This window comes from Lepisosteus platostomus, chromosome 27 (genome assembly GCF_059453375.1).
Source record: "Lepisosteus platostomus isolate fLepPlt1 chromosome 27, fLepPlt1.hap1, whole genome shotgun sequence".
NCBI classification, from domain to species: Eukaryota; Metazoa; Chordata; class Actinopteri; order Semionotiformes; family Lepisosteidae; genus Lepisosteus; species Lepisosteus platostomus.
Window position 1 is genome coordinate 7,131,694 of NC_142637.1, and position 27,769 is coordinate 7,159,462.

At 45.5% G+C, this 27,769-nt stretch overlaps 1 protein-coding gene across 1 annotated transcript; it reads left to right on the top strand.

Annotated features, from left to right (window-relative positions):
- Positions 1–672: 672 nt before the first annotated feature.
- mef2b (myocyte enhancer factor 2b) lies at positions 673–27,681 on the top strand. Its single transcript, XM_088622004.1, has 9 exons — positions 673–987; positions 13,415–13,547; positions 14,935–15,138; positions 15,940–16,074; positions 18,323–18,518; positions 20,710–20,849; positions 22,602–22,713; positions 23,765–23,864; positions 25,140–27,681. The coding sequence occupies exons 2-9, from the start codon at positions 13,494–13,496 to the stop codon at positions 25,474–25,476; spliced, it is 1,278 nt and encodes a 425-aa protein (XP_088478130.1). The 5' UTR covers positions 673–987; positions 13,415–13,493; the 3' UTR covers positions 25,477–27,681.
- Positions 27,682–27,769: the final 88 nt, after the last annotated feature.

Sequence of the window (27,769 nt, forward strand, 5' to 3'; positions counted from 1 at the left end):
CTGAAAAACATGAGCTCGGCCGTAGCATATGAAAGCTTGCTGTGCTATAAGAAAGCAAAACTTTCATTTTCTGAGGGTAATTTCATTTACATGGATCTGTCTTAAGTGCGATATACTTCATGGCTGACATCCCTGCTGCTCCAAAAATACAGGTCCTCTGGCCTCACGCACACGGATGACACTGTAGATGGTCCCATACTGCTCTCCTTGTTCATATACATTTTTTTAATATACTGTACTGGAATTGTATGTGTATTTTTTACTAATCTTTAGTATGTCTTCTTTTAAGATATAAAACGCCTTTACTATGCCTCAGTAACTGAAAAGAACAGGTGCAATGCAGAAAACAGAAAAGTCATGAACCTACTGTACATGTAACAGTAGATTTAATGTATATGTAGTAGTATGAAAACTCCCGGTCGATGACCTCTATATGATCTTGGTCCTAAGGTATATAATATGAATTCCTTAAAAAACAACACAATCCCGTGAAAACACTGTAATGTTCCGCGTTCCTTGTGGTCAAACCCAAACTTCAACCGGACTTCGACTACTTAACTGCTAAACGCTGGAGTTCACGCACTTCCGCCATCAGTAAGTGGGCGGGGCTTAAGACGCACCGTAAACCAATCGCGTCGGCGAAGGGGCGTCCCTATGCAAATGAGGGAAAATATCTGCCGCTGGCTGCAGCTGGCAGGGCGCGCGCTGGATGTCATCATTACCATCAGCACCGAGTCATTTCAATCGCCTGTTACAGAACGGGGAGAATTATTCGTCGTTTTTTTTAAATTAGCAATGCGTGTACGTGTAGGAAAGTGAGTAAAAGCCCGCTGACTTTTGATAAGGAGTGCCTTTCGTCAAGGGTCCGTTATGTGGCCGAGTCGCCTTTCGTTTTTGGTTTGAATCTGCCGTACCCCGCCTCCGTGAGGACACCAAGAGGGCAGCCGCGTTGCTCGGACCCGAGACCGACAGACACACCGAGGACAGGTGAGCCGGCAGCCTCGACACCTTCGACACCCCAGAGTGGGACTGGATCCAAAAGTTTCAGCATTGTGCGGATGTGCCGAATATAGTACGCACGACAGCAGTGTTGGATTGTAAAACCAGTGACACAGCCGATTTCAAACCACTGGTGTGTTTACAGTTACGTCTTTTTAAAATGTACGTTATTGTCAACCTTTGCCTTCCAAGGTTGAAATAAACTCGACAGCGAAGGAGAGCAAACTGCGTATTTGAAATAATAAGGTTGCCACAAACGCACTTTGAGAAAGCTGTTCTGAGAGAACAGGCTGTCAGATTACTTCCTTCAGAAATGTTTGGGGCATTGAGTCAGCCTTTCATGCCTCAGTCATCCGTGTCTTACAATGTGTGCTGTTGCTTTCCTCGGGCGTGGAAGTGCGAAGGGACTAAACTACTTACTGACTGGGCCAGGGCTGTCCCTGGGGCAGCGGGGCTGAGAGTGTGTAGCTCCGACACGCACGTACTGTACCTGCGTGTAACTGTCCCACAGCTGCGAACAGGGAGGCGGGGGTTCTGAGTCATATGGAAAAAAAAGGGCTCCCCGTTTCTGTGTGAGGAAATTTAAAAATAAAAGAAAAACATAACCGGGCTCCGACGCCTGAGATCACCGCTCTCACAAACTGACATTAATGCCCGTGCAGAATGAACTTTATTTCCATCTCCGCGATGTAAAACGGGCGCTTCGAAGGGCCAGTGACCGTGCTAGTGGACGTTTGCAGGAATGCAAATCAGAGCCATTTCAGGGGGGGAAAAATGAGAAGTGTTTTTTTTTCTCCTCTTTCAGAGATGACAAACTGTTTTTCGATTTAGAGCGCAAGGGTGTAAGCTGCTTTCTGAAGAGCTGGTGGCGGGCGATGTCACAAACTGGCAGTAAAAGCTGGAAATTTGTATTAGTTCTATGTTGTGAATTTCTTCAATATAATTACCAAACGTCCCAATACACAGCTCCTAATCAGCATTTAAAATATGGCATTTTTAATTTTTACTTTTGTTCTTATCAATCAACAGTGTGTTGTAAGGATTAATTCAGGAATAATGTCTTAATTGTAGATATACCAAGAAAAGGGAAATATTGATACATTTACTCCTAATTAATCATTCTTTCTATTCTGAATTATAGAGGATCGTATGACAATGAGCAACATGATAACTGCACTCAGATCAGATTTTAGATCTGTGGGGTAAAACCACATTGTTTTCTATGAATTGAAAAAAGGGACTAAAATCTAAAAGGATTATTTTTTGATGCACCCACATGGAGTGAAGAAAATACAGTTTTATTATTAATAACAGTACAGTGTGCAGAGAGTTCAGAGTCACAGCTGTTGATTTCTAGAGGGGTTTTGAAGCTACTGTACCAACACAAAAGGAAGTTGTAGCTAGATGTCTAAATCTGGCCTTGGATGTGTTTCTAGTTTCAGTGAAGAGAAGGGTTTCTTTTCCTTTATGAAAGGAAGACTTACCAAAAAGTAATAAAGAGACTACCCATTGCTTCTGTTTTTTAATGTTCTTTTTTTTTTACAAATAAAAAATATAGCTGTTGACATTAAACGTCTAGTTGCAGTACATGCGACTGGACTGGATTCAGATAGATAACACAAAACAAAGGGCACTGGATAGCATAAATACAAAAATGTAATCTCCTTCAGAGACAAAGGGGTTTGTACAAGTGAGTTGTGAGAGTTCTTTTTCAACCAAACTCATTTATCCTCTGTAAGTTGAAAAGTAAGAAAGTGAGAAACACAGTGAGAGTCATTAATTATATAAAAGCATCCGCAAGGTTTTGAGACAACTGTCTAGCTTGTTTGGTAGCTAGTAAATAATTGATCCTAGAATCTCATCCAGTCACTTTTTTCACTGAAACCAGGATGGTGGCTTCTGCATCATGACCGAATAGCTTGTTCCAGACTCCCACAACCCTTTGGGTAAAGTAGTGCCCCCCCTCTTCTCAGTTTTAAATGCACTTCCTCACAGTTTCCACCTGTTCCCTCTGATTCATATTTCCCCGCAGATTCTGAAGAAGGCCAGTGGGTTGACTGTGTCAGGGCCTTTGAGGGTTTTAAATACTTGTATCGGGTCCGTTCATAGTCTTCTCTGTTCAGGACTAAAAAAGTCCAGTTCATTCAGCCTGTCAGTGTAGGGCCTTCCCTTAAGAATTAGTCTTGCTGAATTTCCTTTGCACTTTCTTAATCTTCAGAATCTTTTTAGATTTTTTTAATATCCCATTTTGGAAGCATCTGCAAAATTGACCTGTTTTCTAATTATTCCAGTATCCCGCTCATTGATTTCAATTAGGAAGAGCAGAGATCCCAGGACAGATACATGTTGTGCTTCACTGACTACATCACCCCACTCTTAGTGTTTCCCCCTGATCTGCACTTTCTGTTTCTTATCTATGAACCAGTTCTCTATACCAAGATGTGCATTGCTTGGAAAGTCCACCTCAGGCGATCTGAGAATTCATCTTTTTATGAGGAACTGTATCAGCCGCCTTCTGAAAATCGAAATATGCCATCAAAGGCTGTGTTTCTATCCATTTTTTCTGGTTCTTGTTCAGAGAACTCTATCAACTCAGCAAAGCAAGACCTGCCTTTCTTAAATGCATGCGGATTGCCCTTTAGAAACCTATAGCTATTTAGATCATCCTCCATTTTAGTTCTAGGTATCATTTCCATAACCTTACACGTAATAGAAGTAAGACTTGCTGGTCTGCACCTATTTGGTATGGTTTTGTAGCCCTTTTTACTGACAGATGAGGTGTTAGCAGTTTTCTAGTTGGTCAGTAGTACTCCTGTCCTGAGTGACTGCAGGAAGAGTTTTGTTGACTGTTTCCTAAAGTACAAGCACAACCCTGGAGGTTTTTATTTATCTTCAGTTCTTCTGTGACACGTGCGCCTCCTTAGTGATATTACTATCTCACAAGGGCGAACAACACCTACTCGGGACGTGTGTTTAGGAATGCTTACGGGCAGAAGACGTTGTTGGCCGAGCCCACCTGGCTGAGAGCGGACTCCCTGGCTGTAGGACGAGGAAGTCAGGCCCCCCAGCAGGGGGAGGAGGTAACCCAGGGGCGGCTGCGCAGGTGGATGGGGGCTGGAGGAAGGATGGCGAATGTGAGCCAGAGAGGGACTCGCTGTGGTCTTTAGAGTTTTCTGGGAAGTGATGTCATGCCACAAGCTAGAGCAGCAGAGGTAAAAGAGAACCAGACTGCTGTCGTCTCTCCGGATCCCTCTGTTTAAAAACTCCATTCAATGTTGATCTTTGTCTGTGCTCAGCCTGAGGTATGACGGTGTTTTCCTTCTTGGTAAAAGCCAGACTGAAACGGAAATCGAAGTTTGATTTAGTACACTACCCCTTCCTTGTATAACAGTTTGCTTTTCGTTAAGGCTGTGTTCTCTCGATTCTTACGAAGTAGTTCCATAGATGGGGCAGAAGCACAGGGGGGCACAGTGAGGCAGTGGTTAGCATTGCTGCCTCGCAGCGCTGAGGCCCCGGGTTCGATTCCAGACCCGGGGTGTGTTCTCGGTGGAGTCTGCATGTTCTCCTCATGTTCATGTGAGTTTCCTCCAGGAGCTCCTGCTTCCTCCCACGGTCCAAAGGCACACTGGTAGGATAATTGGCTTCTGGGGTGACTGGCCCACAGTGTTTGTGTCTGTGTTTGTTGCCCTGTGATGGACGGGGTCTTGTCCAGCTTGCACCCCGCCTTGTGTCCGTTGCTCTGGGGTCCCCAACATACCCTGCATTGGAAGAAGCAGCTAGAAAATGGGTGGATGGGAAGGAGTCCAGCTCGGTAAACAATTGACTGGCAGAGGAAGGCAGACCGAGAGCTATGGGCCAGTCTTGCTGAGAACAAGAGAACATTGGTACATATTGTGTCCTCCTCAGCACCATCGAGGATCAAGGCGACAAACGCTTATGGAAAAGTACTCTTTCAAACCAGGCAACATTCGCTGTAAAAAAAGGGCCTTCATTAAGCTTTTCAGTAAGGGAACCATTTGAAAACTAACTTTGACCATTTTAAACTCGGCTGCAGGCTGAACTGTCCGAGATTTACAGTAGATGTTGCTGCAATGCTGCATTTAGGAACCACACCTTTCTAATACTGACCAGTGAACGAAATGCCCTGTGATTTCATTACTTCTTAGGTCTGCTTGCCCTGCCTTCTCATTTTCTGTTGGTCAAATTCTATTAATGCAAGATCTGTCAGACTGAGTTGCATAACTGAACTGTACATCTATTTATTTTTACGCAAAAGGAAACATTGAGTTGGTTTAATATAGACCTCTTTATTGTAGTTTCACAGCTTTTGCTAATGCGCTCTTAAAATTAACTCCGGCTCATGCCATAAGCATGACTTTGGTGGTCTTGACGTTTGTCCTATTGAACATGAGGTACAGCTGTACGGCTCTGCACCACTGGGCCTTGCATTCTTTAAGCATGTCATTCGACTCAAATAACTTGTGAGATAATTTAAATACAGTGGTTAAACGAGGGCCATCAAGTGGGGCCAGAACTGGGGAGGGGACATTGGGTGGGGGGGCTTGTCGTTCTTTGTTAGCTTTCTTCTCGATCTATGTCCCAGGCAGGCCACTGGGGAGTATAGATTCTACTTTACAGCTGCAAACGTGACAATACATTTAAAAACGCATGGGAAATTCACCGATATGAAAAATGTTTCCGGATACTGCATGAAAAATTCAACGTACACAAATCCGAGTTTTTTTTTATACTGTAGAGTCTCCTGTCCCGTTCCTGATGCGAGGTGGTATATACACACGACGAATGTACGCGATCATCCCTTTTAACTATTTAAACACGACGGTTTTGGAGATCTGGAGTTAACTGTCGTTAGTCATTGCCTCTCTGTGTTAAAGTACAGTGGTCAGGCTCATCATCGGATGTGAGGGGCTCCTCGTCTGTCTTCCTGGGCTGAACTCGTCTCACTCTCAGCGGCCGAGGATATATGTGTTGTGGCTGTGAGAGCAGGATTCAGCCCTTCTATTTTTAGCGTTCAGTCATTTCAGACCCCATTTCCCATTGCGCAGAACAGATAAGCTAAAAATGACTTCCATCGGTCAGATCAAAAACTAGCCCGTGAAGAAAATCTTATTATGGGCATTTAACGTGCTTTGCAAAAGAGTGCAAAATTCTCTCCTGTTTGCTCCGGTGAAAGAAATCACCAGATCATTGATTTAATTGCTATTAAACTTATAATAATGATGATATTTAAGGGTTTTCTTTTTTATAACCTTGCAAAATGTGCATTACCTCTAAGTAAATGAACAGGAAATAGTGAAGTACTAGCCTTGGAAATTATGTGCTGAAACAAAATGTGAAACGTGAAATAGACCAATGGTTTTAGTTTATGATTGTGTTGGTTTGATATTGTGAGGGGAGTTCCTTAGATGGTTTGGATTGGTGCCCATTTTCAACAGAGCTGAATAAACAAAAAATCAGCCATAAACTCTTTACATTACTCTGCTTTGCACACTATAGACACTTTTGATATCACCCTTTTTTGTAAAAGTGTACGACTTTCAACATTTTACCAAAAAAGAGACAATTTGAGACCATTAATAAGTTTGCAACTTGAATACTTATCATAAAATGTCAGGCAGCTTAACTGACATATTTGTTTTAGATCCATATGATGCATGATAATCATAATAATAATAAAGACAGAGATGCTGGAAACTGCAGTAAGCATGAGAAGGTCTAAGTAGAAAACAAATGTTTCAGGTTTTGTCTTGCATTGTAACCTCAAAGGATGTTTGTTTCCAACTGTGTTCCTTGTGTTTCCCAAGCTGTGAAAGCCGATGCACAAGGTCAGAGAGATTTGGCTCCACAAAAATAAGCACATAAACAAGGAGGTTGAACTTTTATTACATGAACTCCTAGTATGACATTAGTAAAATGAATATTATTAGGCAGAGTTTACTCTAGGGTTTCTTATTAAGATCAGACTGAACATTAGTCCTTGCCTTTTTGTCAGCGAGTTCTTTTTGCAAACACATTGTTTCCTAATAACAGAGCTGTTTGTTGTTGGTGCTGGTGACAGAGGTATCCCCCAGTGCAACTCCGAGTAATTAGGAGCTGGGACTCCCTGGAGGAGAAGGGTCTCTCCAGGTCTCTGGGATAGCAGGGCTGTGCTATAGGCGTCTGCTGTGTTTGTGCTTGGCTTCTTTTCCACTCTCCGGCCTCCGGGAATGCTGTGTGTGTGATCAGAGGAAGCTACCCGTTTTCCCTGGAGCTCAGGGCCCAGCGGGGCCAATGTTGGTGCAATGATTGCATTATTTCGTGATGCATTCTTTTTTTATTGCTCTCCGTACTAACTTGGTTCAGCCTGGGAGGGTTTCTCCGATGCACAGCAATCCTTTAGCACAGAAGCCCACAACGCGCCACGCAGCTGTTTAAAGACCAAGTCTGCACGACTCCGCGGGAGACCGCAGTTCGCAGACAGCGTTAGTGTAACACCTGTGCTTTCAAAGCAGGCCGGGGTAAGATTAGACAGTGAAACGTCCCTCACATCGAACATGTTAGTCTTTCTAGACACAAAGGCTGTGGCAGGGAAAGTGTGGTATCCCAGAAAAAGCTGAGAGACCAATCTGCCGTTTCTCACAATCAGATATGTCTTTTTACTGTAAACTGTGACTAAAAGACTGAATCATGTGCCTTATCAGCACCGGCATGGAGGACATGAATGTAATTCTCAAGGGACTGGTACTAAAGCCTCTATTCACAAGGCCGATGTTGCATGACTGTTTGTTACTGAACGTGGAATTACTGTTTAGATGAGTAATAATAATAATAATAATAATAATAATAATAATAATAATAATAATAATAATAATCCCTTACACTTATATAGCGCTTTTCTTGACACTCCACTTGACGCGCTTTACAGGTAATGGGGATCCCCTCCACCACCACCAGTGTGCAGCCCCACCTGGATGATGCGACGGCAGCCATAGTGCACCAGAACGGAGCGTGGGGAGGAGAGCAGAGTGATGAAGCCAATTCATAGAGTAGTAGTCTGTGGCAGCCTCACACTTTGGATCTTTAATGCGTGAGAGACAACTGACACAGCTCCTAGCATTCATGAGGGTTACGTGTATACAGGTCTGCCACTTAAGCGGTTATTTAAATTCTTTAAAAAAACACAAGAAGGCCTTTGTGTGCGCGTTCCAAGAGATGGCTCATCGTGAACGATTAAATAGAAGCAGGTTATAGAGCATCGTTGGCTATTCTTTTTTTTGCTTTCTGGCCCCTTACGGTGTTTGTGCATTAGAACTCGAGATGAGTTGTGGTTTTTGTTTAGGGCAAAGTTGTCCATAATTAGCAGGGTTCAGCTGCGTGTGAATTGACAAGCTGCAGTTCTGAAAAAACACGAAACCACAAAGCAGAAAACACTTCTTTCTCTCTGTAATGTTTATTTATAGATTTCTTAACATACTAGAGATGTGTGAGATCTTGTCTAGCAAGGGATTATCCAGAAGTGCTTTTCTTGAGTGTGAGCACAAGGTCAGACTTGACCAAACAGCCTACAAACTGTGAAGTCCATCTGTTTCTTACCCCTGAGATCTGGGATTTTTTTTGTTTGATCTCTGATGCCTGGATTAAAGTAGAGATCTGTGCAATCTTAACATTCGTGAGAAGTAGGGTTAACAGGGAGATGTCTCTCTTTACCTGGTCTCGGCCACTGCCGCCCAACTCCAGAGCAGGACAGAGATCTCAGCGATGGTTTAATGAGCAGCATTATGAATTTTAAAAAAGCACAAAGTGCTGCTCCAATAAAACTAAAGGTATTTTTTAATTTTAGCTAAAAGAGCAATACATGAATGGAACTGAGGTTTGTATACACCTGTTTACATTCTGGATATGAAGTAGTAGCTCTGTTATCCAGTTCTGAGTGCAATATCAAATATTTTTTATTTGCCCAGATAAAGGACAGCTGTGCCATTGGTATTCATTGGAGTTTTGTGGAATCAAGGTTATATTAGAGTTGCTGTTGAGGGGCTGGGTGCTTGGAGCTAAGGCTTGCCTTACGATTTTTATCAGTCAAGACAAGCAAGCATTTCAGCACTGGAAGAAAAAATGGTCTCTTCTTTTTGTTAATTAGTTGGTTAGACCACAAATTTCCTGGTTCTAGCAAATAATACAATCCTGAATACAGCGAGGAAGCTTAAAGTACTATTTGTACTATAGTCTCAAACCATCAAGATGTATTCTGATGTATGAAATGTGTTTGTGTTTGTTTGTGGTCATCAGAATCTTCTGTTTCATTCTTAGCCCTATAGGTTTCGTGCCCTAGTGCACTCTCTGCTGGAATATCGTTGTTGGAGGTGTGAAGTAGCCTTAGCCAAACGAAGGACAATATAACTCTTCCAATGTTGGAGCAATCTGAGCAATTTCGGCTGGCATGTTGTTTACTTTTACAAAACTGTAGCTCAATTTCCGCCACCTCTCAAAAGGCACATTCGCCCTGGGGCTTCGAAGGTGTTGTTCACCCAGCTCGTTAAAACACACACCTCACGAAAAACTGGTGAGCTGTGGTTCCCTTTGCCCATCAGCACATGACTACAGTAGGGCTCTTACAATGATACCACAGCTACTGCTGGTTTCAAATTATTCCTGCATTCCTTAGGTCCCCTTCCATTTCAGAATAAAATCTGACGGCGTCGTACGTTGTGCTGCCGCTACTGAGAGAGAGAAGGTGTGAACGCCCAGTCTTCTGAGGTCTGGCCAGGATATGCTTTATAAGGTAGCGGTGGCACCAGAGCCCGATTGTTTAGAGATGCCCTAAATGCCTGCCGGCCTGCCATACGAGGGCAGCCGATCCATGGGATCACTCGGGGTCGTGGGAAAACTGGCACCACATCCGCTCACAGATCGGAATAAACGTTTGCTGGCTAAATATAGGAGAGGCTTAAGCTTGTCAAATCTGAACAAAAAAAAAAAACATTCTGTGAGTCTGGCATGGGCTCTGGTTTTATGCTCCCTTGCTAGAGAGACATCATTGGGTTTGTGTGCAGAGCAGCTCGGGGTGCTGTGGAATGGAAAATACCAGCGAGCTCTGCCGCCCAGCAGACCCTGGTTTCTTCCTGCGGTGTAGGGCGCAGGTGAGCCCCGTGCACTGGAGTGTGTTCCACCTGCACAGGCCCTGTGTCTCGACAGGCCCTTCCACCCGGTGCCTCTTTGTGGCGTTTGCTTTTGTTGCCTTTCGTGCGTTTAAATTCAGGCCGGGGGCACCTGCTACAAGTGAGGGCGGAGCGGCAAATATCTGCAGCGGCTGCTTGCGGGGGCGTGACGTACGAGCAGCGGGGTCAGGCCGAGCTTCGCGGACAGGTACAAGTACGTCAGGTGAAAGTCGCCACCTGCTGGGAAAACACATGTCCTTTCAGCCCTTGTAGTGTCTCATGTGAGTGGGGTTTATCTCCATTCATCTATTTCCTTACCATCCACCTATACGTCCATTTTCTACCTGCTTGTTCCAGTTCAGGGTCCCCAGGAAGCCAGCAGGCACTGGCCACAAGGCAGGGTACGCTCAGGATGGGACGCCAGTCCATTGCAGTGTACACACACTCACACCAGGGGGAGTTTCCCCAGAAGCCAGTTATCCTACCTGTGGATAGGAATCCATGGGATCCAGTGGGAGGAATCCGGAGAACCCAGAGGAAACCCACTCAAACAGGGAGAGAACATACAAACTCCACTCAATTAGCACTCCGGGTCTGGAACTGAACACAGGGCCCCAGCGCTGTGAAGCAGCAATCCTGCCCACTGAGCCACAGGCCCCCTGAGGTTTATCTGAAACATAATCAATCATGTAGATACATGTTCTGAACTCCAAACCCAACACTAGCGAGAGCGATACACAGCGGGCAACACCTGACCCCCCCACAACCTTTGCTTTTATTTGCTTAATTTTACGAAAAGCGACTGATTTTATCCGAAATTCATCCCCCGGGCTTTTAAATGTGAGGGGATGGGAGAGCAGCTTCGCTCGGTCAGAGGTGTGCGTTCAGGCGAGACTGTCGCCACACAGATCCAGTGCGCCACCGGGTCGGCACCCCCGGCGCTCCGGCGAGGCGCTAGCTGGAGGGCGCTCTCTGGCTGTAGTCTCGTTAATATATCCCGTGTCCATTTGAACTTCGTTACGGAGCGCGACGCCGGACAGCAATCCGCTGGGGTCGAAAAATGAAAAGGTGGGAAACTATTTCAATGAATGCCAGCTGGTGGGAGGGGTCGTGACCCGTTCGGAGCCCTGAGAAAGCGCAGTCGATACCCGCGATTCTCGCACCTTCTCCGTTTAAGTTGCCGTGAGATTCATTCATTAAAAAAACAAACAAACTCTTAAGTGTTTATTTGCGAACAGTCAAATTTCGCCTCGGCGTTTACAGTAAGCACCTAAAAAACAACAACAACTACACGATTGTAGAAGCGTTTCCGCTCGGACGGCGGCAGAAGCCGGGCCGGTGGCGGAGCGACCTCCTCACTTTCCCCGCGCACCGCTCCTCTCCTCCCCGGCAGCTAATGGTTAATATTTCTGTTACGGGTTTACATCCGTTTTTTTTTCTTTTTTGCCTTCGCAGCTCGCTTTTTCACTCTGTGCGACCATGAGAGAGCAGGGGGCGGATGGGAAGTTCCTCCACTTTATTTGGGGTTTATTTATTTATTTTGCCTGTCATTATGGCGCAGGGCTCCTTGTTCTACCTTTTAAAGGCAGCCCGAGTATTTTTAATCCCGGCTCTTCGGAAATGAGCCGAGCTCTCGGGGTACCCAGACAGCGGGGCTGACAGCTCCGGCGTGGGCTAACTTTAGGACGTACACACACGCGGGGATATAAATACGAATCAGCCAACATCTGAAAGGACACAGTGGGAGAGGGTGGGGATAACCTACATTACAGAGGCAGGCTGCTGCCTTTTTCCCACAGAAATTGTTAGAATTTAGAGTTTAAAAAAGCTTTTTGTATTACATTGGGCGATGTGTGTGTGTGTGTGGGGGGGGTCTTGTCGGGTTTCATACAGGGGGCTTATCTTGTCCAAGTTTATCCAGTTTTCCTTGGCAGGGAGTGGACTGGGCCTGTTCAGAATCAAACATGAAACACAAACCGGAACGACACAACCAGGAACAACGTGGAAGCGCGCTTAAACCTGAGAACGGGATGACACTGCTGTACACACCGAGTGGTGGGAGCGTGGTACAAGCTGCCGCCCAGCCATGTTGTTCAAGCCGATACCCTGGCTTCTTTCTAAAAGGGGTGTTTTGAGATCCTTGGATCAACATGCTACTTGCCACCAAATGAACGAGCCCAGCTGGACAGCTCCTCTCGATTGTGACCTGTCTTTGGTTCAGGGTTCGTCCCGGCGGTATCCATTTATACAGCTGCGAGGCCTGGAGCAACTTGGGTATGGTGCCTTGCTTGGGGGTACAGCAGCAGTGACAGTGTCGTAGGCTTGATCCCGCAGTGAGGAGCCTGGAGCCCCTTGCCACAACTCTGAGCTGCCCGCCTCCTATTTTAACACAGATGGGTTAAAAGTGTGTCCTTGTTCAGGCCCCTGCTGCAGTGTGAAGGTGCGTGCGTTTGAAGTAAAGATGGATGGCGCAGCGGTGAGCATGGCTGCCTTGCAGGGCTGGGGCCCTGGGTTCAATTCCTGGGGTGCTGTCTGCATGGAGTTTGCATGTTCTCCCTGGGTTCACATAGGTTTCCTCCCACAGTCCAAAGACATGCTGGCAGGGAAAATTGGCCCTGGTGTGTGTGTGTGCCTGTCTGTCTGCTCTGTGATGGACTGGTGTCTGGACCAGGCTGTATTCTGCTGTGCATCCATTGCTTGCTGGGAGAGGCTCTGGCTCCCCCAGGACGCTTAGAAAATGGATGGATGGTTGAAACACAGATATTGCCTTTTGTTCCCTTTACAAGAGAGCAGGTTGGCTTGGATTAGTTGTCCTTGTATAGCTATTTTAGTCCTGTAGTCCTGTTTCCAAAATATTATCAGTCTTCTTAGGTGCTTATTCTCACCTCATCTATCACTCTAGAGATGATCTGCTTTAGAAAGCACCATTGTATAGCTGCTTCTTAATTCAAAACCCAGATTTTCAAAGTCTGTTTCTTGCGTGTAATTCTTAAAAAAGGAGAATTATCGATTTTTTTATGTCAAAACAGTTTTTCACATAATAGAAAACACCTCACTATAGGAAAAAGACTTTACCCTAGTTGTGAGGTTTCTGCTGTAAGCAGAAATGATATTAGATTGGACAAACAGAAGACAAAGAAGCAGCTACATATCATTTCTTAAATGTTGTGAAGAAGCAGAAAAGGCTTAGAAAAGCAGAACTTGAAGAAACGAACAGTGCAGAAGAAGCTTGATGATTGCTTTGACTCTCTTCACAGGGCGTGCCACACCTACTGAGAGCCCGCGAGGCAGTGACACAGACACAGACGTGGGCAAACAGCGAGAGAGACAGACAGGATGGGGAGGAAGAAGATCCAGATCTCTCGAATAGTGGACCAGAGGAACCGACAGGTACCGTACCCAAGCAGAGCCACATCACCCTCGGAACAAACGGGCCGTCAACATTCTGCTGTGTCCAGCCCCTTGCTGTTTCCCACCCTCCCTCGAGATTTGACTGGATGGATGACCGGTCCGTAGACATAAAATCTTCCGGAAGACTGTCCCAGAGATCCTGCTTTTGAGCAAGGTGCCCTATACGCAAGAAGGAAGAGTGAAAGGGAAATGCCATATTAATGTTAATGTGCAAAGATAGAAAACTATATTTGCGTCACATCTCCCGCATGGCCATGAGGACACCTCGGGATGGTATTGCGTACTGCAGCCTGTCCAGGCCTGGAGAACGAATATGAACACCATCGTGGGGGCTAGTGGGATAGCACTCTGGCAGAGTGTCACTGACTTCATTGAATTGTGGCCCAGACTAAGCTGGGGACTCGGCACCCTGTGAACAGTCACATCCCGTGGTCTTTCTTGACAGTCTAAATGGAGCCTGGCTCGGTCACCTGCCCTCCACCTGATCAGCAAATTCACAAATAAAAAAAGACTTTTATAATCCCACTTAAACACTGTTTACAGGTCCAGGTGCTTAATTCAAGGCCTGCAAGGTTCTACAAAGTTTTTGTCTTTTATCTCGGTGCAAAATTAATTTATTGTTCCTTCAGGCAGTATAAATACTTAATAATGTCCACAAAATACACATAGCTTTCATTTAAAATCTCTTTGCACCACCTGTACTTATGCTAATAAAAAATATCCATGGTAAATCTGTGGAATCACTTTTTATTGGGGCCTTTCATAGTTGCCAGTGGTTTTACTGTCATTCCACTGTGCTGTGAGACCAGACTGTGAGGGAAAAGTGGTGCACTGCAGTTCTGTGTCCTGAGAAGGGTTATTACAGGATTGAAGTGATGCTTGGTGGCAGCATTACAGAATCGGAAAAAAAGAAACCATCAAGCAAATGTGAGATAAAACAAGAGAAGTACCATGACAAATTCACCACGGCAATCTCTGATAAGTGCACTTCCTTTCTTTATGCAGACGAGCAGACCCTGATTGCATTGAAAACTTAGTTCTGAGTTTCCTGTGTATCAAACTTTCCCCCTTAAACTGGCAGCTGACCTCAGCTGATCTTCAGTGTGTAACACCGGGGAGAATTCATTTAAGGTATCTATGCAACTCGCTATTCAGAAAGACTGTCTTTCAGTCAGTGCAGTTCTTCCTAGGTCCTGCAACAAAAAGGCTTCAGCAGAGTGGGTGTGCAAGCTGCCCGGTTAATGATGTAACTCAAATCTGAGGTGAGCAGGGTACCAGTGGGGCTCTGACCGCTGACCCTTGACCTGGGGGGCATCTGCCCCCTTTTAACCCCTCCCCCCCTTCCCTTGCTGGTCGTGTCCCGCAGGTGACGTTCACCAAGCGCAAGTTCGGGCTGATGAAGAAGGCCTACGAGCTGAGCGTCCTGTGCGACTGCGAGATCGCGCTCATCATCTTCAACAGCACCAACCGGCTCTTCCAGTACGCCAGCACGGACATGGACAAGGTCCTGCTGAAGTACACGGAGTACAGCGAGCCCCACGAGAGCCGGACCAACGCTGACATCCTGGAGGTACAGTGCAGATCCCAGGGCCCCTCTCCTTTCCCCTAAAAGAGCACCTGCTCACTCCCAGGCTGTGAATTCCGACTTTCAGGAAAGCCCTCGGAGGTTTTCACTGGTAGGTTCAGCTGTGTATAAAGCTGTACAGTTATATACATCACAGAAGGGCTGAACCTCTTTATAGTAAGATAAATGTTGTGTTCAGTTAGCTGTTTTCTTTAATACATTACATGTTGTTCAAATCTATAGCTATACTCTTTGTGGGACAAATGCATGCTGGGTTTGGGCAACACAGTGTTAGGGTGTTTAGCAATGCTTTCTCACAGCAGCTCCTGAATTTGAGTCCAGTCTGGACCACCTTCCATGTGGAGTCTGCACGTTCTCCCTGTGTTTGGAGGGGTATTTAACTGAGTGCTTTGGTCATGCTGGCTGAAGTAATTGGCATTTTCAAACTGTTGTGTGTGTGCGTGCACATTGCAATGGACAAGCATCCCACGTAGGCTGTGGTCCAGCATTGCACCTTGTGCTTCCAGTACCAGCACTGGTGGCAATAACGAGCTTTGTGAGGATGCATGGATCTGCCAAGCGTATTCTCAGAACTTATTTCCACCTCTTGAAGTGGAAGTCCTACCTCTGCCGAATGACTGCCCTTTAGGTTTTCGAATGGTGAAGCCTGCGTTGTATGAGATCTTGTCTTCGTCAATCAGAACAGATCTTTCGAGTGAGGCTTTATCTCCATGAAATATGCATTTTTGGGGGGTTGGGGATGGGTGACGATAGCTTGCTTGAACGTTCCTCCTGATGTACCTGCAGACGCTGAGGAGGAAGGGCTTAGGACTGGACGGCTCCGAGCTGGAGAGTGAAGAGGTGATGAGTGCAGTGGCCACGGAGAAGTACCAGCAGCTGAATGAAGGAATGGATCTCTCCATCACCCGACAGCGCTACTATGTAACTATCAGCCCTTTCACCTTGCTTACCCAGCAGCTTGTGACTAAGTCTTACAGTATAACCTTTAAGCAGCTTTAACTGGTAATATACTGATGGAAAAAAGAAACACAACACCTCGTCCTCCACACACTGGCCCTTCCGTCGCAGCCTCTGTCTGGCCCAAGCCAGTAGGGTGTGAGGTCCAGGAGGTGTGAGCAGAGGGCCTCTGACAGGTCGCTTGCTCTAAGGCCAGCAGCATGGAGCCTCACTGTCCTGTCACTGATGATGTGGGCATCGTGTCTGCCGGCAGTTTCAGCAGCGATACGGGTGGCAGATCTGAAACGATCTCTCAGATGGACCTGATGTGTCTGTCCTGCTCTGGTGTGGTCACCCGAGGGGGACCGGATCTTGGACGGTCATCTGTCCTGCTGGTTTGCTGAAACCTCTGCAGTCGGGACACAGTGGAGCGGCTCACTCCATAGTGTCTGGCAACGCTGGCACATGACAGGCCTGCCTGCAGCATGCCAAGTTTAGGGTGACATTCGAATCACAGAAAACTGACTCAGTGTGGTCTTTTTCTTGCAGTGACCTAAGCCTTGAATTAAGGCCTTTTTAAAGGTGACCTGATCAGGCATTGTTCCACCTGGACCTCGTTGGGTAAAAGAGCACCTATGAGCTTTCCTGTGATTGGCAAGTTGCAATGCCTCACTGCACAAGCTGTATTGCTGGTCAGAGGGCTTAGAACAAATTGACAAATTGTTGTGAAAGTAAATAAGCTATATCTATAGTATTCTCATTCCAGAAAATGTTGTGTTTCTTTTTTCCATGTGTATATATACAGTGTTATTATTGTTACTTTATTTGTTTTTTTTTACTTGTATTTTTTAGGAAAACCTACAAAGATTATCAGAAATAAAGTTGCCAGCCATCACAAAACTTCAAGTATTTTAAATATGAATGAGCCTGCTAATTCACATTCTTTCAAAGTCCAACAGGGAGGGGAGAGATTTAAAGAACATTAACATCAAAAACATAAAATCAGTGTTATAAGGTAGTAAAAATAATCCTCCTATCTCAATATCTCTCAATAAACTCCTGGAGTCTTAGCTGATAGGTTTAATTTTCCATCTCATAAATAATAAAAATCAGAACCATTTCTGTGTCGATAATTACCTGCCAAAAATAATTTAAGCAGGCATTTATCTGCTTTGTTACTTTTTTCGGCTGATGCTTTTCTACAAAACAGCTTCCAGAGATGACAAACGGGTATTTTATTTCTACACAGAGAGATCTGGTGTAGACAGCTGGCTTTGCGGGCTCTGTGCCTCTGCCAGAGGTAGAGCAGCTCTGTCCCTGGCTGGGGTTTTTTAGGCAGTGGGAATGGGCCTCTCCATGCCTGTGTATGCATCACACAGCGGCAGTACCCCACTGCAGCCTGAGTTACACAGATCTGTGCATCTGAGCTTGGCAGGCTGTGGTCAGCACTGGGGTGGGCGATCTCACAGGAAAAACCTAGCTGCTGCTGCAAGTGCCGTTGACGCACCAGTAGGTGGCGCTCTTCCCACCAGACAGGAATTCTCACACTAAACTCCCTAAGACCCCACGCTGTAGGAGGTGCTGTCCTGAAACAGAAACCCGAGGTCTTGACTACCTCTGTCGTTGAAGATCCCACAGCACTGTCCCAGTTTTTACCCAAGCTGGCCCCTTAACTCAATTCAGCTGGAGTTTCTCACCTGCAACGAGTGTGCAGTGGGAATCGCTGTGTGTCTCCCAGGTTGTGGCTGCACTGCAGGGGGGTAATGAAGTGGGACCCGATCCTATAAGTAAAGGTCTTTGAGATCATCTGGGTGGAAAAGCACTATCTATACAAGAATTATTATTATTATTAGGCATCATATGAATCTAAAATTATTATTATCTGACGCAAAAACTTTCCAGCTAGGAATTCTCAGCCCCCTATCCACCTTTCCACACTGCCACCCTTCATGATGTGTACCCAGATGTGGGCATTTGTCTTCCCATCTGTCTGTCTGTGTGCACTATATATCCTTCCACGAATCTACCCATCTGCGATGCACATAATTATATGTGCCATAGTGTTTGCTAATTGAGGTGGCAGACAGGCGATCCTGACTCAAAACAAGCACATAAACGCTATTAAAAAAAGGAAGTGATCTCATCTCGCCACAGTATTTTTTTTTAAACGAAATGCACTGACTGCGAAATGCAACTAAAGGCTGGTTGCATGTTTGTCCTCCTGCTTCTTCAGGCTCCGCCTCTCCTGCCCTCCGAAGCCCAGTACCTGGTGTCAGGCGCCTGCGAGAACGGATTCTCTCCGGGCAATCCCGCCAGCTCCGGCCTCGGCTCCCACAGACCCCCGCCTTCCAAACCCCCCGGGCCGAAACCTGGGATCGCGGGCGGCTGGGGCTCTCATTCCCAGCCTCCTCTCATGCCTCCTCATGCAGGTGAGACCTGGCCTTCCGCAGATCCACCTGGCTTCACTGGGCAGCAGACGTGGACTGCCCCCACCCACCCACTCCCGGCGTAGACTGTGGGATTTCACGGAATAAATGGGTTTTTCTGTTTCATGTGGAGATGCTCCCTGCACATAGATCCAAACTACATCACAGCCTGAGCTGATCCCCGGGCAGCTGGCAGTTGTTTCTGGTGGCTCGGCCTGAGCTCCTTTCAGCTCTGTGCAAGGAGTTTCAGTCTTTGCTGTCTGCTTGAGAGGAGGGGCAGTGGGCTAGATGTGTGTTTCTTTCAGTCTGCGGCTCTCCGTCCTGGTCTTTGGACCCCTGTGTCTTCTGCTTTCTGCTCCAGCTGAGTCCTTAATCACAGTTTGACAATGGTGATGATGATTATCATTATTTAATTGATTTCAATTTTGTATTTGAGGACTATTTTTAGATTTGCTTTCAGCTCTTTAAAAGTTAAAACTGATTTGCAATTGGTCTCAACCCTTTAATTAATTACTAGTTTACCTGTTAATAACCTGCTTAAAAACAGAAGGAAAAGCAGTCACTCATTCCGGGCGTGTTACATACATTGTCTTTCCCCCTCATGTGTTCGTCATAGACTGCACACCTATTAAAACTAGTCGTCTTTTCAGTCAGAAATCATTCTTAATTGCCAATCTGAGGAGAGACTGCATAACGCTGTGTACTGTATAGTAGTGTACAATCATATCTAAACAAGCAATCAGAGCAAAGACAGGGGTACCCCAGGAGCAGTATGGAGAACCAGTGATTTAAATAACAAAGCTCTGGAAGAACTTTAATATATCGCTTCTTTTAACCACATAAATCAAGTGAGAACTGTTTTATACAGTAGGGTGCTTTGTTGGATAGTCTGAATGAGGCACCTACCTTGAGAGAAGAACAGCAATCAATATACTATCTGGAATTTGAACCCACAACCCTCCAGTCAAGAGTCCTGAGCCCCATGCTGTACGGGTTCTGGTATACCACCACAAAGAGACTTCTGAGTGCAGCCTTAGGATATCTGCAACTCAGTGGTAAACCTCTCAGATTGCGAAAAAAAATCAAAGTGACATTTCACCACACTTGTAATGACTTCTGCACGCTGTGCATGAATCGGACCAGCTGAAATGGAGGGCAGGTGGTTCAGTGGATGGCGAAGGGCTTTTTGTTACCGTGAGGTCCCGCAGACACTCACAGTGGCCCCTAACTTGTCTGTGCTTTGTTCTGCAAAGGGGTGCCCTTCCTTTTGTCAGTGGCTCTGCGGCATTGTTGTTGCTGCACAGCATCAGACTGAAGGTGCAGGGTGAAATCACTGATTGTAATTATTAAGTGGCAATGAATTAGATTTAATCGTCCCTTTGTCTGTGAGAGAGAAGTCTGCTCCCTGAGTCTCTATGCAAGCCCTGTCAGCTGTGAGCACAGGAAGTGTGCGCTACAGGGCGGAAAAGCCCCCAGTGTTAGAGAGAGGCTTTGACCTGATTTGTGGGTTTCACACTTCACCACGAGCCCATCTTCACAGCTCCTGCAGCCCCTGTAGGCTCGCTGAGCTGAACTGGCCCCTAGAGCACACTACGCTGGGGCTCTTCGGAGAGACACACAGAGGCCACGGGCATCACTGCGTCTTAATGTCTTTCACAAGAGCACTCAGAGGACGACCAGAGTGTCGAAGCTGGTGGGGTTAAAAAGTTTAAAAAAGCAGAAATGTTTAGACATTAGTAACGCCCAAGAGAGTTCTCAGACAACGCGTGAATATACAGACACAGTGAAAAACAAAAATTGGTCCTCTTCCCAATATTGGTGTTGCATGGGGTACTTGTGCACATGTGGTCGTTTTGGGGTAAAGGTATGGAGTAGACTGTAGACTGCAGTAGACTGCACAGTAAAGGGACGTGGAAACTTTTAACTTCATCTTTCTGTGAGAGCCAGTTCTCGATCATCGCAGGCCTGGTTCTGGCTGTCAGGTCACACACTTTTCGCCGTTGCATCAAATTCACTATGCCTGACAAGAGACTAACTCAAGAAAAATCCCTGCCCAGGCTTTTTCTTTTTTAGAAGCAGATGTCATTACCAACGAGTGGATGCTAAGGTCGCTAAAAAAAGAGCTGTTCCTCAAAAAAAGAAAAAAAATTCCACCCCTGCCCACTTCCTGTTTTTCACTTCCTGTTCTTTTAAGGCATCGGCTATTCGATGTTCAGTCACGGCCACCTGAGCAGGACCCTGGCGAAGACCCCGCCCCCTCTGAACCTGGGTTCCGACGGCAGGAGGATGGAGGGGCACCCGGGTCTGACTGGCACCCGCAGTCTGGGCACTGCGGTGAGGGACTTTTTGCTTGAAGTCACGGGTTTTTAATTAGACCGACATTATTAATATATTTTACTTTGCTCACTTTTGAAGTGTGAAACCACTGCTCCTCGCATATGAGATATTAGTGGCAAAGGTAAGTACATTTTTCAAGTACAGTTTCTACTGATGCATTCAGTGATCGCTAATTTAAAAATTCACGGAAAACATCACAGACACCTACTAGCTGCTAGTATTGCAGTCCTGTCCCTTATTTTCTTGTGCCGCAGAGCTAGAATATCCCTGTCTATGAGGCTGGGGCTTCTGACCTCCCAAAACTCTGCCGCTGAGCGCTGGTGCCCTGCAGTTGCTACCGTACAGCAGAGTCTCGCCATCTGGGAACTTAGCATTCGTGGATTTGGTCTGGCGCTCTGGGTCTTGTGAGGAAGAAGAGCAGGGCGGAACTAAACCAATCTGAAGGTTTTTAAATGCAACGTTTGAAATTAGCAGCGCAACAGGATTCGTGAGACGAATCTAGCTAGTGAGTGAGCATCTCCCTGCCCAATTATCCCTTACCCAGCAGCTGCATCTCGGCGTGCTCTCGTTCTCAAATTGTCACGAACTCTCTCGGTTCTGTGTCAGCATGGGCAATGACAGGCTAGGAGACATCTTTACAGGCTTTAACAGTTTTATTGCCTGTTTCAGTACAGTGCAGTGTGATAATCACAGAGGCAGAGAGAAAAAGAGCAGACAGGAGGCAGAGGAGGGACTCGTGTGGATTTTAACTGATTACTATAAGTTTGTGATGACTTGTTTTTTTTAAGTTGACCAGTGTTATTTAAATTAATTGAAAGCCAATGCATTAGAACTTTAATTATCATATAAAGGAGGGTTGCTTATGTTTTTTAACTACACATTCTACAGTATATGCTGTAATAGATCATGTAATGATATAGGAAAGGATTTGTTTAAATGTTAATTTGGCTGTTCGAGACACCTGCACTAAAATAGACTGATCTGCATAATAATCAGTACACTTCTATAGCGCTTTTCTGGACCCTCCACTCAAAGTGCTTTACAGGTCATGGGGATCCCCTCCAGCACCACCAGTGTGCAGCCCCACCTGGATGATGCGCCAGTCCGCTCCCCACACACCAGCTCTCAGTGGGGGGGAGAACAGTATGATGAAGATGTAGATGGGGATTATTATGAGGCTGTGATTGGTAAAGACCAGGGGGAGATTTGACCAGGACACCAGGATTAACCCCACTAATCTTTTTGAGAAACACCCTGGGATTTTTAACAGGCACAGGTGCTTAAGAGTTAGAGAGTCAGGACCTCAGTTTTATATCTCATTCGAAGGATGGCACCTTTGTTTACAGAATAGTGTCCAACCTTATACCAGGGCATTAGCACCCACACAGACCGCAGAGTGAGCGCCCCCTACTGGCCCCACTATCACCTCTTCCAGCAGCAGCCTTCGTCTTTCCCAGGAGGTCTCCCATCCAGGTACTGGCCAGGCTCCCACTGCAGAGCTCCAGTGCGGACAGTGGAAGCGACAGTGGCGTGCCGCGGAGGAGCGGGAGCAGGCCCTGCTGCCCCACCCAGCTGGTTCGGTTGCGAGTAGCTGGGGGATTCGAGCCGAGCAGCTCCCCCGGCTGTGTCCCGCGAGGAGCCCCAGGTGCCTGTGCACCCTCTCTGTCCCCCCTTCCGCGTGTCTCTGGAGAAGCCGACTCAGGGCGCGCGAAGGGGCTGGAGCTGACTGACCTTCTCTGTCGCCTGCAGAGGGTGCTGTACCCGGGGGTGCCAGCTGGGAACCACGTAGTGACCATGGGGAAGACCGGCTTGCTGGGGCACAGTCTGGGAGGTTACGGCCTGTCCTCGGCGGGGCCGCCCGGTAAGCAGACAGCTGCCGTGTGCCAGCGGACCTTCAGCTCCGCCAGCCGACGATAGCTAGGCAGAAAATAAAGAGGGAAGTGGAGAAGAGCCCTCATGCTTTTTGTTGCAGTATGATCGGATCTGGAGGTGTTCTTTATTTGGGGGGGAAAGCTTTTTTTGGGGGGGTTTTGCATTTATTTTTTTTCTGACACAGAACGCTGGTTAAAACCACACAAAGAACATTAAATCAACAAAATGCAGAAGAAAACATTCTGTACAGGTCACACAGTTACAGCCACATATAAACTAGAATAAAACAAAGTCTACGAAACTCATTTTAAAACATAACAAAGGAAGGAAAATAGAATTCAGAAGAATAGGGGAGACAATCTATTCGGGGTCGAAACAAAAACGGTCAGGCACACATCCCGTCCAAATTTAAATAATTCCAAATATCCTAGAATGTAAATAGACATTAATTTATAGACATCGTAGATTTCTCAAGTTAAAGATTTTCAGGAATTCTTGACATCCATTGTGAAACGAAAATCTTTTCGAAAAGTGTAGGTCCATATTTGAAGATTATGGTTTGCTGAGGTCCCCAGTAAGGCCTAACCTGGGGTTTAAGAGGAATGTCAGCAGTCCAGGGTGCCAGATAGGGTAGATGTCATTTGAGCCCAGAGTCTTTCACTTTGTTATCATTCGTAGTTGCAGCATGAGGAATAGCGGCAGCAGCATTACCAGTGTTAATACACTCACTGGCCAGAATATTAGGTACCCACTCTCTGGGATATGCTGCCCAGCTGGGACGTGCGAGCCTGGCTTGACTGGGGCACCGGGCACGTGTGCCACAAGGCTCTGAAGGCGCCCCCACCCCCTCCCTCCATCCCTCCAGCTCAGTGGCCTTCAGTGGGGGCTGTGATGAGGGGTAGTGGCATGTCGGGTCCCGAACTGAATGTTCTCCAGACTCCCCCGGCTGGCGGCAGGGCTGGAGCTTGCCCTGACCGGGGGCGCAGTGGCCCAGTGAGTGCGGGAGCCAGAGGGCTGACGTGTTTCCGCTGTCTCCCCAGAGTACCCTCACCCGGGCTTCTCCCACTCTGTGACCCTGCAGCGCGGCGCCATCAGCCCCTGGCAGCAGGAGCCACACCACGTGGCACACAGCAGCCTAGGGTAAGACCTCTTCTTTACTGTGAGGCTGACCACACTCAGGATCTATGTTGAAAACTCACTTCAGATGTTATACATGTTATTTATGCTATGTTATTACATATTACTGTTATTGCTATTGTGTAACTGTCTATTGTCTTATCTTCTGTCCTATTTATATACTGCACCTGAGTGACTAATGAGAAACACTTTTCATTATACTATGCACCTGTGTAAGTTTAATGACAATAAAGTTGAATTGAATTTAATTTAATTGAAGATGCATGCATTGCATTTGCATGACCAGTAGCTCTTCACCAGGTTTTTTTTTTTTAAAAGCAAAGCCATCAAAGCCCGTTTGCTTTCACTGAATTGCCTGGGTGATGATGCTTAGGTATGTCATGTGCAGGCATAAAGGTTATAGTGGTGCACACGTGCACACACGTGTTGCACAAAGCATTGCATTAGCAGTCTTGCGTACTGGACCTGGAAAAGTATTTGTAAACTCTCCTGTGTCCACCTGTTTGATGATTTGGCTGTTGGTGACATCTACAGGCTAATGTTTGCACTGCAATGCAGCAAGAAAGAGGTCTAGTTACTATGTTGCTCTTGATATTCCTGATAACTCCATATTCCTGTTGCATGTGTCGTGGATATTATATTCTTAGTGACCATGAGAGCATAAAAAATGCTTACAAGAGAAGAGGACATTAGCTCATCTAGCTTGGTAGACCTCCGGTAGCTCATTGATCTGAGGATTTCATCCAGCCATTGAAAGATGCCTGGGTATCTGCTCCAACAGCATGATTGGGAAGCTTGTTACACGCTCCCACCACCCCTTGTGTACAGAATGCCTCCACTTTTAACTGGGAAACTTCCCTTTACTTTCCACTTCTGTTTAACTCTTCAGGCCTCTCTGTGGTTTTTCATCTATTTTTATATACAGACTTTGCAGATATGGCACATTTGTACAATTCTTAAGCAGCTTCACTTCACAGCCCATGTAAAAATTCCAGCCATAAATGTATCTTTTATTGTCGATGAAACTGTGTTTTCTCTGTTCTCTGCATTGAAACATTATACCTTTTTTGCTAAATTAAAAGAGGACATGTCTTTTCTCAGGCCATAATGTCAGTATTCTTTTTTAGCAGCTCAGAACTAATACTTTGAGCATAGCCAGAGTTCAGGTGAAGAATTTTAGATGACTGAATTTAAGACAATTACCCAATTAAATGCAGTTTAGTTATGAAAGATTCAACACTTTTGTGACCTGTGAAAATGTGGTTCTGTTTTCCACAGCATGTCCAGCAGTGGGTGTTCCTTCTCTGCACACACCTCGGCACCAACACCTCCCCCTCACCCATCCCTCAACCTCAGCATCAAATCGGAGAGAGTCTCCCCCGTTCACACCTGCTCCTCGGCCACGCCTCCACTGCAGCACGTGGCCCAGCACTCACCAATCAGCAACCCCGATTCCACAGGCCATGCCCCCCAGGATCCCTATGCGACCAATGAGAGGGAGGACTACCAAAAAGGAGGTTATATCTCCCCACAGGTGCTCTGCAGGGCCCATCCTGAGGACAAACAGGGGCCACCCAGCAGGCGATCAGAAATAGCTGAGAATTGGCAGAGATAGCTGGCAGGCAGAGCCTGTGTCCCTAGAAAAACAGGTTAATCACAGAGATCCGAACAGTGGTACAGTGGATTAACGCCCATGTGCTATAAGAGTGTGATCCTGTGGTGTTCTGTGACACAGTGTGGAAACCTGTGTTGTGTCTCTTAATACAGCGGCAGTCTGTGTAAACAGGCAAGACCAGAAAGATGTCATAAGGCTGTTTTCCCTTCTGAGCTGCCTTAGAAAGACAGTTGTCACCCAGGTCTGTGCGGAGTGAGCAGAACACCAGCGTCTTAATGACCTTTCCATCCATTCCACAAGCAGTTAGGTGACTGATGACAAAATTAGGTTGTGTATTGAAAGAAAAAAATGCATTTTTTTATTTCTGTCTTTTTTCCATCTTATTACTAGGCTTTTTAGTATGTATTTTATGAAATTGACTACTTTCACTTGTTTCTGTTTTTTCTGTTTGTGACTATCCTGCGCCAGGGGTCTGGAACTTCTTGTTAAAGTTTGACTTTTCTGATTTGCAGAACAGGTGGCCAAATTAGTTAACCAATACAGAGAGTGGTTTCTCTGTCACAGGGCGATCGGGTTCAAGGGCTAACATGTTCAATGTGTGCTATATAAACCCAGACAGAAAAGGGTCTGACATTTCTCATTGCGTGGTACGTCTCTATAAATAGTTTCTCTCCATTACATAGCAACCAAAGACTTGAAAAATTGGATTTCTAATAAAAAACACATGTAGAAGTTAAAAGAAGTAATGTAATATCAACAATCAAATAATTTATATTTTTCTGGAGGGGAAACTCTGCTTTTCACATTTTAAATGAAATTCTTAAATACTTGCTGTCTTAGAAATGGAAAGAAGTTTGTTTATAAAATAAGAAATACTAAACATTATACACAGACTTATGAGAATTAATATTTTAAGGCAATTATATCTATTAATTTTTATATTGTCCAAAAATTGCATGCATGCCCTTACTTTTTTAAAAGCTTTTTTTTATTATTCAGATCTATATCATAATTCTTATTTTTTAAAACTTCCCTGACTCATCTATGCAATGCAACTGGTGAGCTGATTCCGGAAAATAATGCCAAGAAGCGTCCCTTGGTTCATCGCGGCATAGAAATATACTCACCTCCTTAATTCGAGACTTTTTTGTCAGTGTGACGTGACTTCAGCAAAATGTCGCTCCCTCCGCGATGTCTGGGAAGTGTGACTCCGCGGATGACCACAAGGGGGCTTCCTTCTTGCATTCCATAAATACCTCCAGAAAATGAGAGCTCTTCAGTCCTTTTGGGCTTTACAGCATTCCTCGTCCATCTTAAGCTTCAGGTTAACTGTACTAAGCACTTCCTTTGTTATTCCAGTATCACTTTTTATCTGCACCCGGTCTTAGGTTACTGAGCACTAGAAGAGAGACCTGCAATTTAAGACGTCCAGGAGCATTGAATCACACCTTTTTGTAGAAGACAGTGATGAAATAATTTACTGTATTATTCATTGTTGTCATTTATATAGCCCTTTTCCATACCAAAGGATCCCCAAGTGCATCACACATAGGAGTGAGCCCACAGCCTCCACCACTAGTAAAGCTCCTATCCTGCATAAGAAAATCTATGTAGATGTATATAAAAAGTTATTTTCCTGTAATAATTATTTTGCCTTTGTAATTGAAGCTACCTCTTCATTCCTATAGGGGGAGTAATTGCACCTTATCAAAACTATTGCACCACACAGCCTACAAAACAGCATTTGAATATATCCCACAAATAAGACCAGTTTAGTTATTTCTAGGTGTGGCATCTTAGGAAAGAAACATTAAAGTAGGTTACTGATTTATTTTCATAGTATTTCAGGTTTTTCATGCTCACTGAATCTTGAAGCCCTTTGAATCTGTAACACAGAACTAATGTAAACACCTGAACTCAAGCAAATCTTTGCCTTATCTTTGCCTTATATGAACGTTCCTGCTTTTTAAAATCTATCACCCCTGTGTTTATAAAAGAGCAGCATGTGGCATTTCTTTGTGGAAATACAACATTGTTTAAAAGGGAATGTATATAAGTTATTTATATATCAAGCCTTAAATATTCCACTCTGCAGACTGTGCAGAGGATGTGTTTGTAGAACATTTTCTTGAAGAAGTTTTTAAAAAACTGAAATGTTAATGCACTGTTTTACTACCAATAATAACATAGTCTTTATACAAAGCACATTTGCTTGTTGTTGTTTTTTCTTGAAATAATTAACCCTGCTTTTCAAATAATTTTAATACAAATAGTAAGTCTGTGTATTTACAGT

Coding starts and splice junctions, on each gene's coding strand:
- mef2b (XM_088622004.1), top strand. CDS start 13,494: ATGGGGAGGAAGAAGATCCAGATCTCTCGAATAGTGGACCAGAGGAAC. Junction 15,139..15,939: donor CCAACGCTGACATCCTGGAG/GTACAGTGCAGA, acceptor ATGTACCTGCAG/ACGCTGAGGAGGAAGGGCTT. Junction 18,519..20,709: donor TCTCATGCCTCCTCATGCAG/GTGAGACCTGGC, acceptor TGTTCTTTTAAG/GCATCGGCTATTCGATGTTC.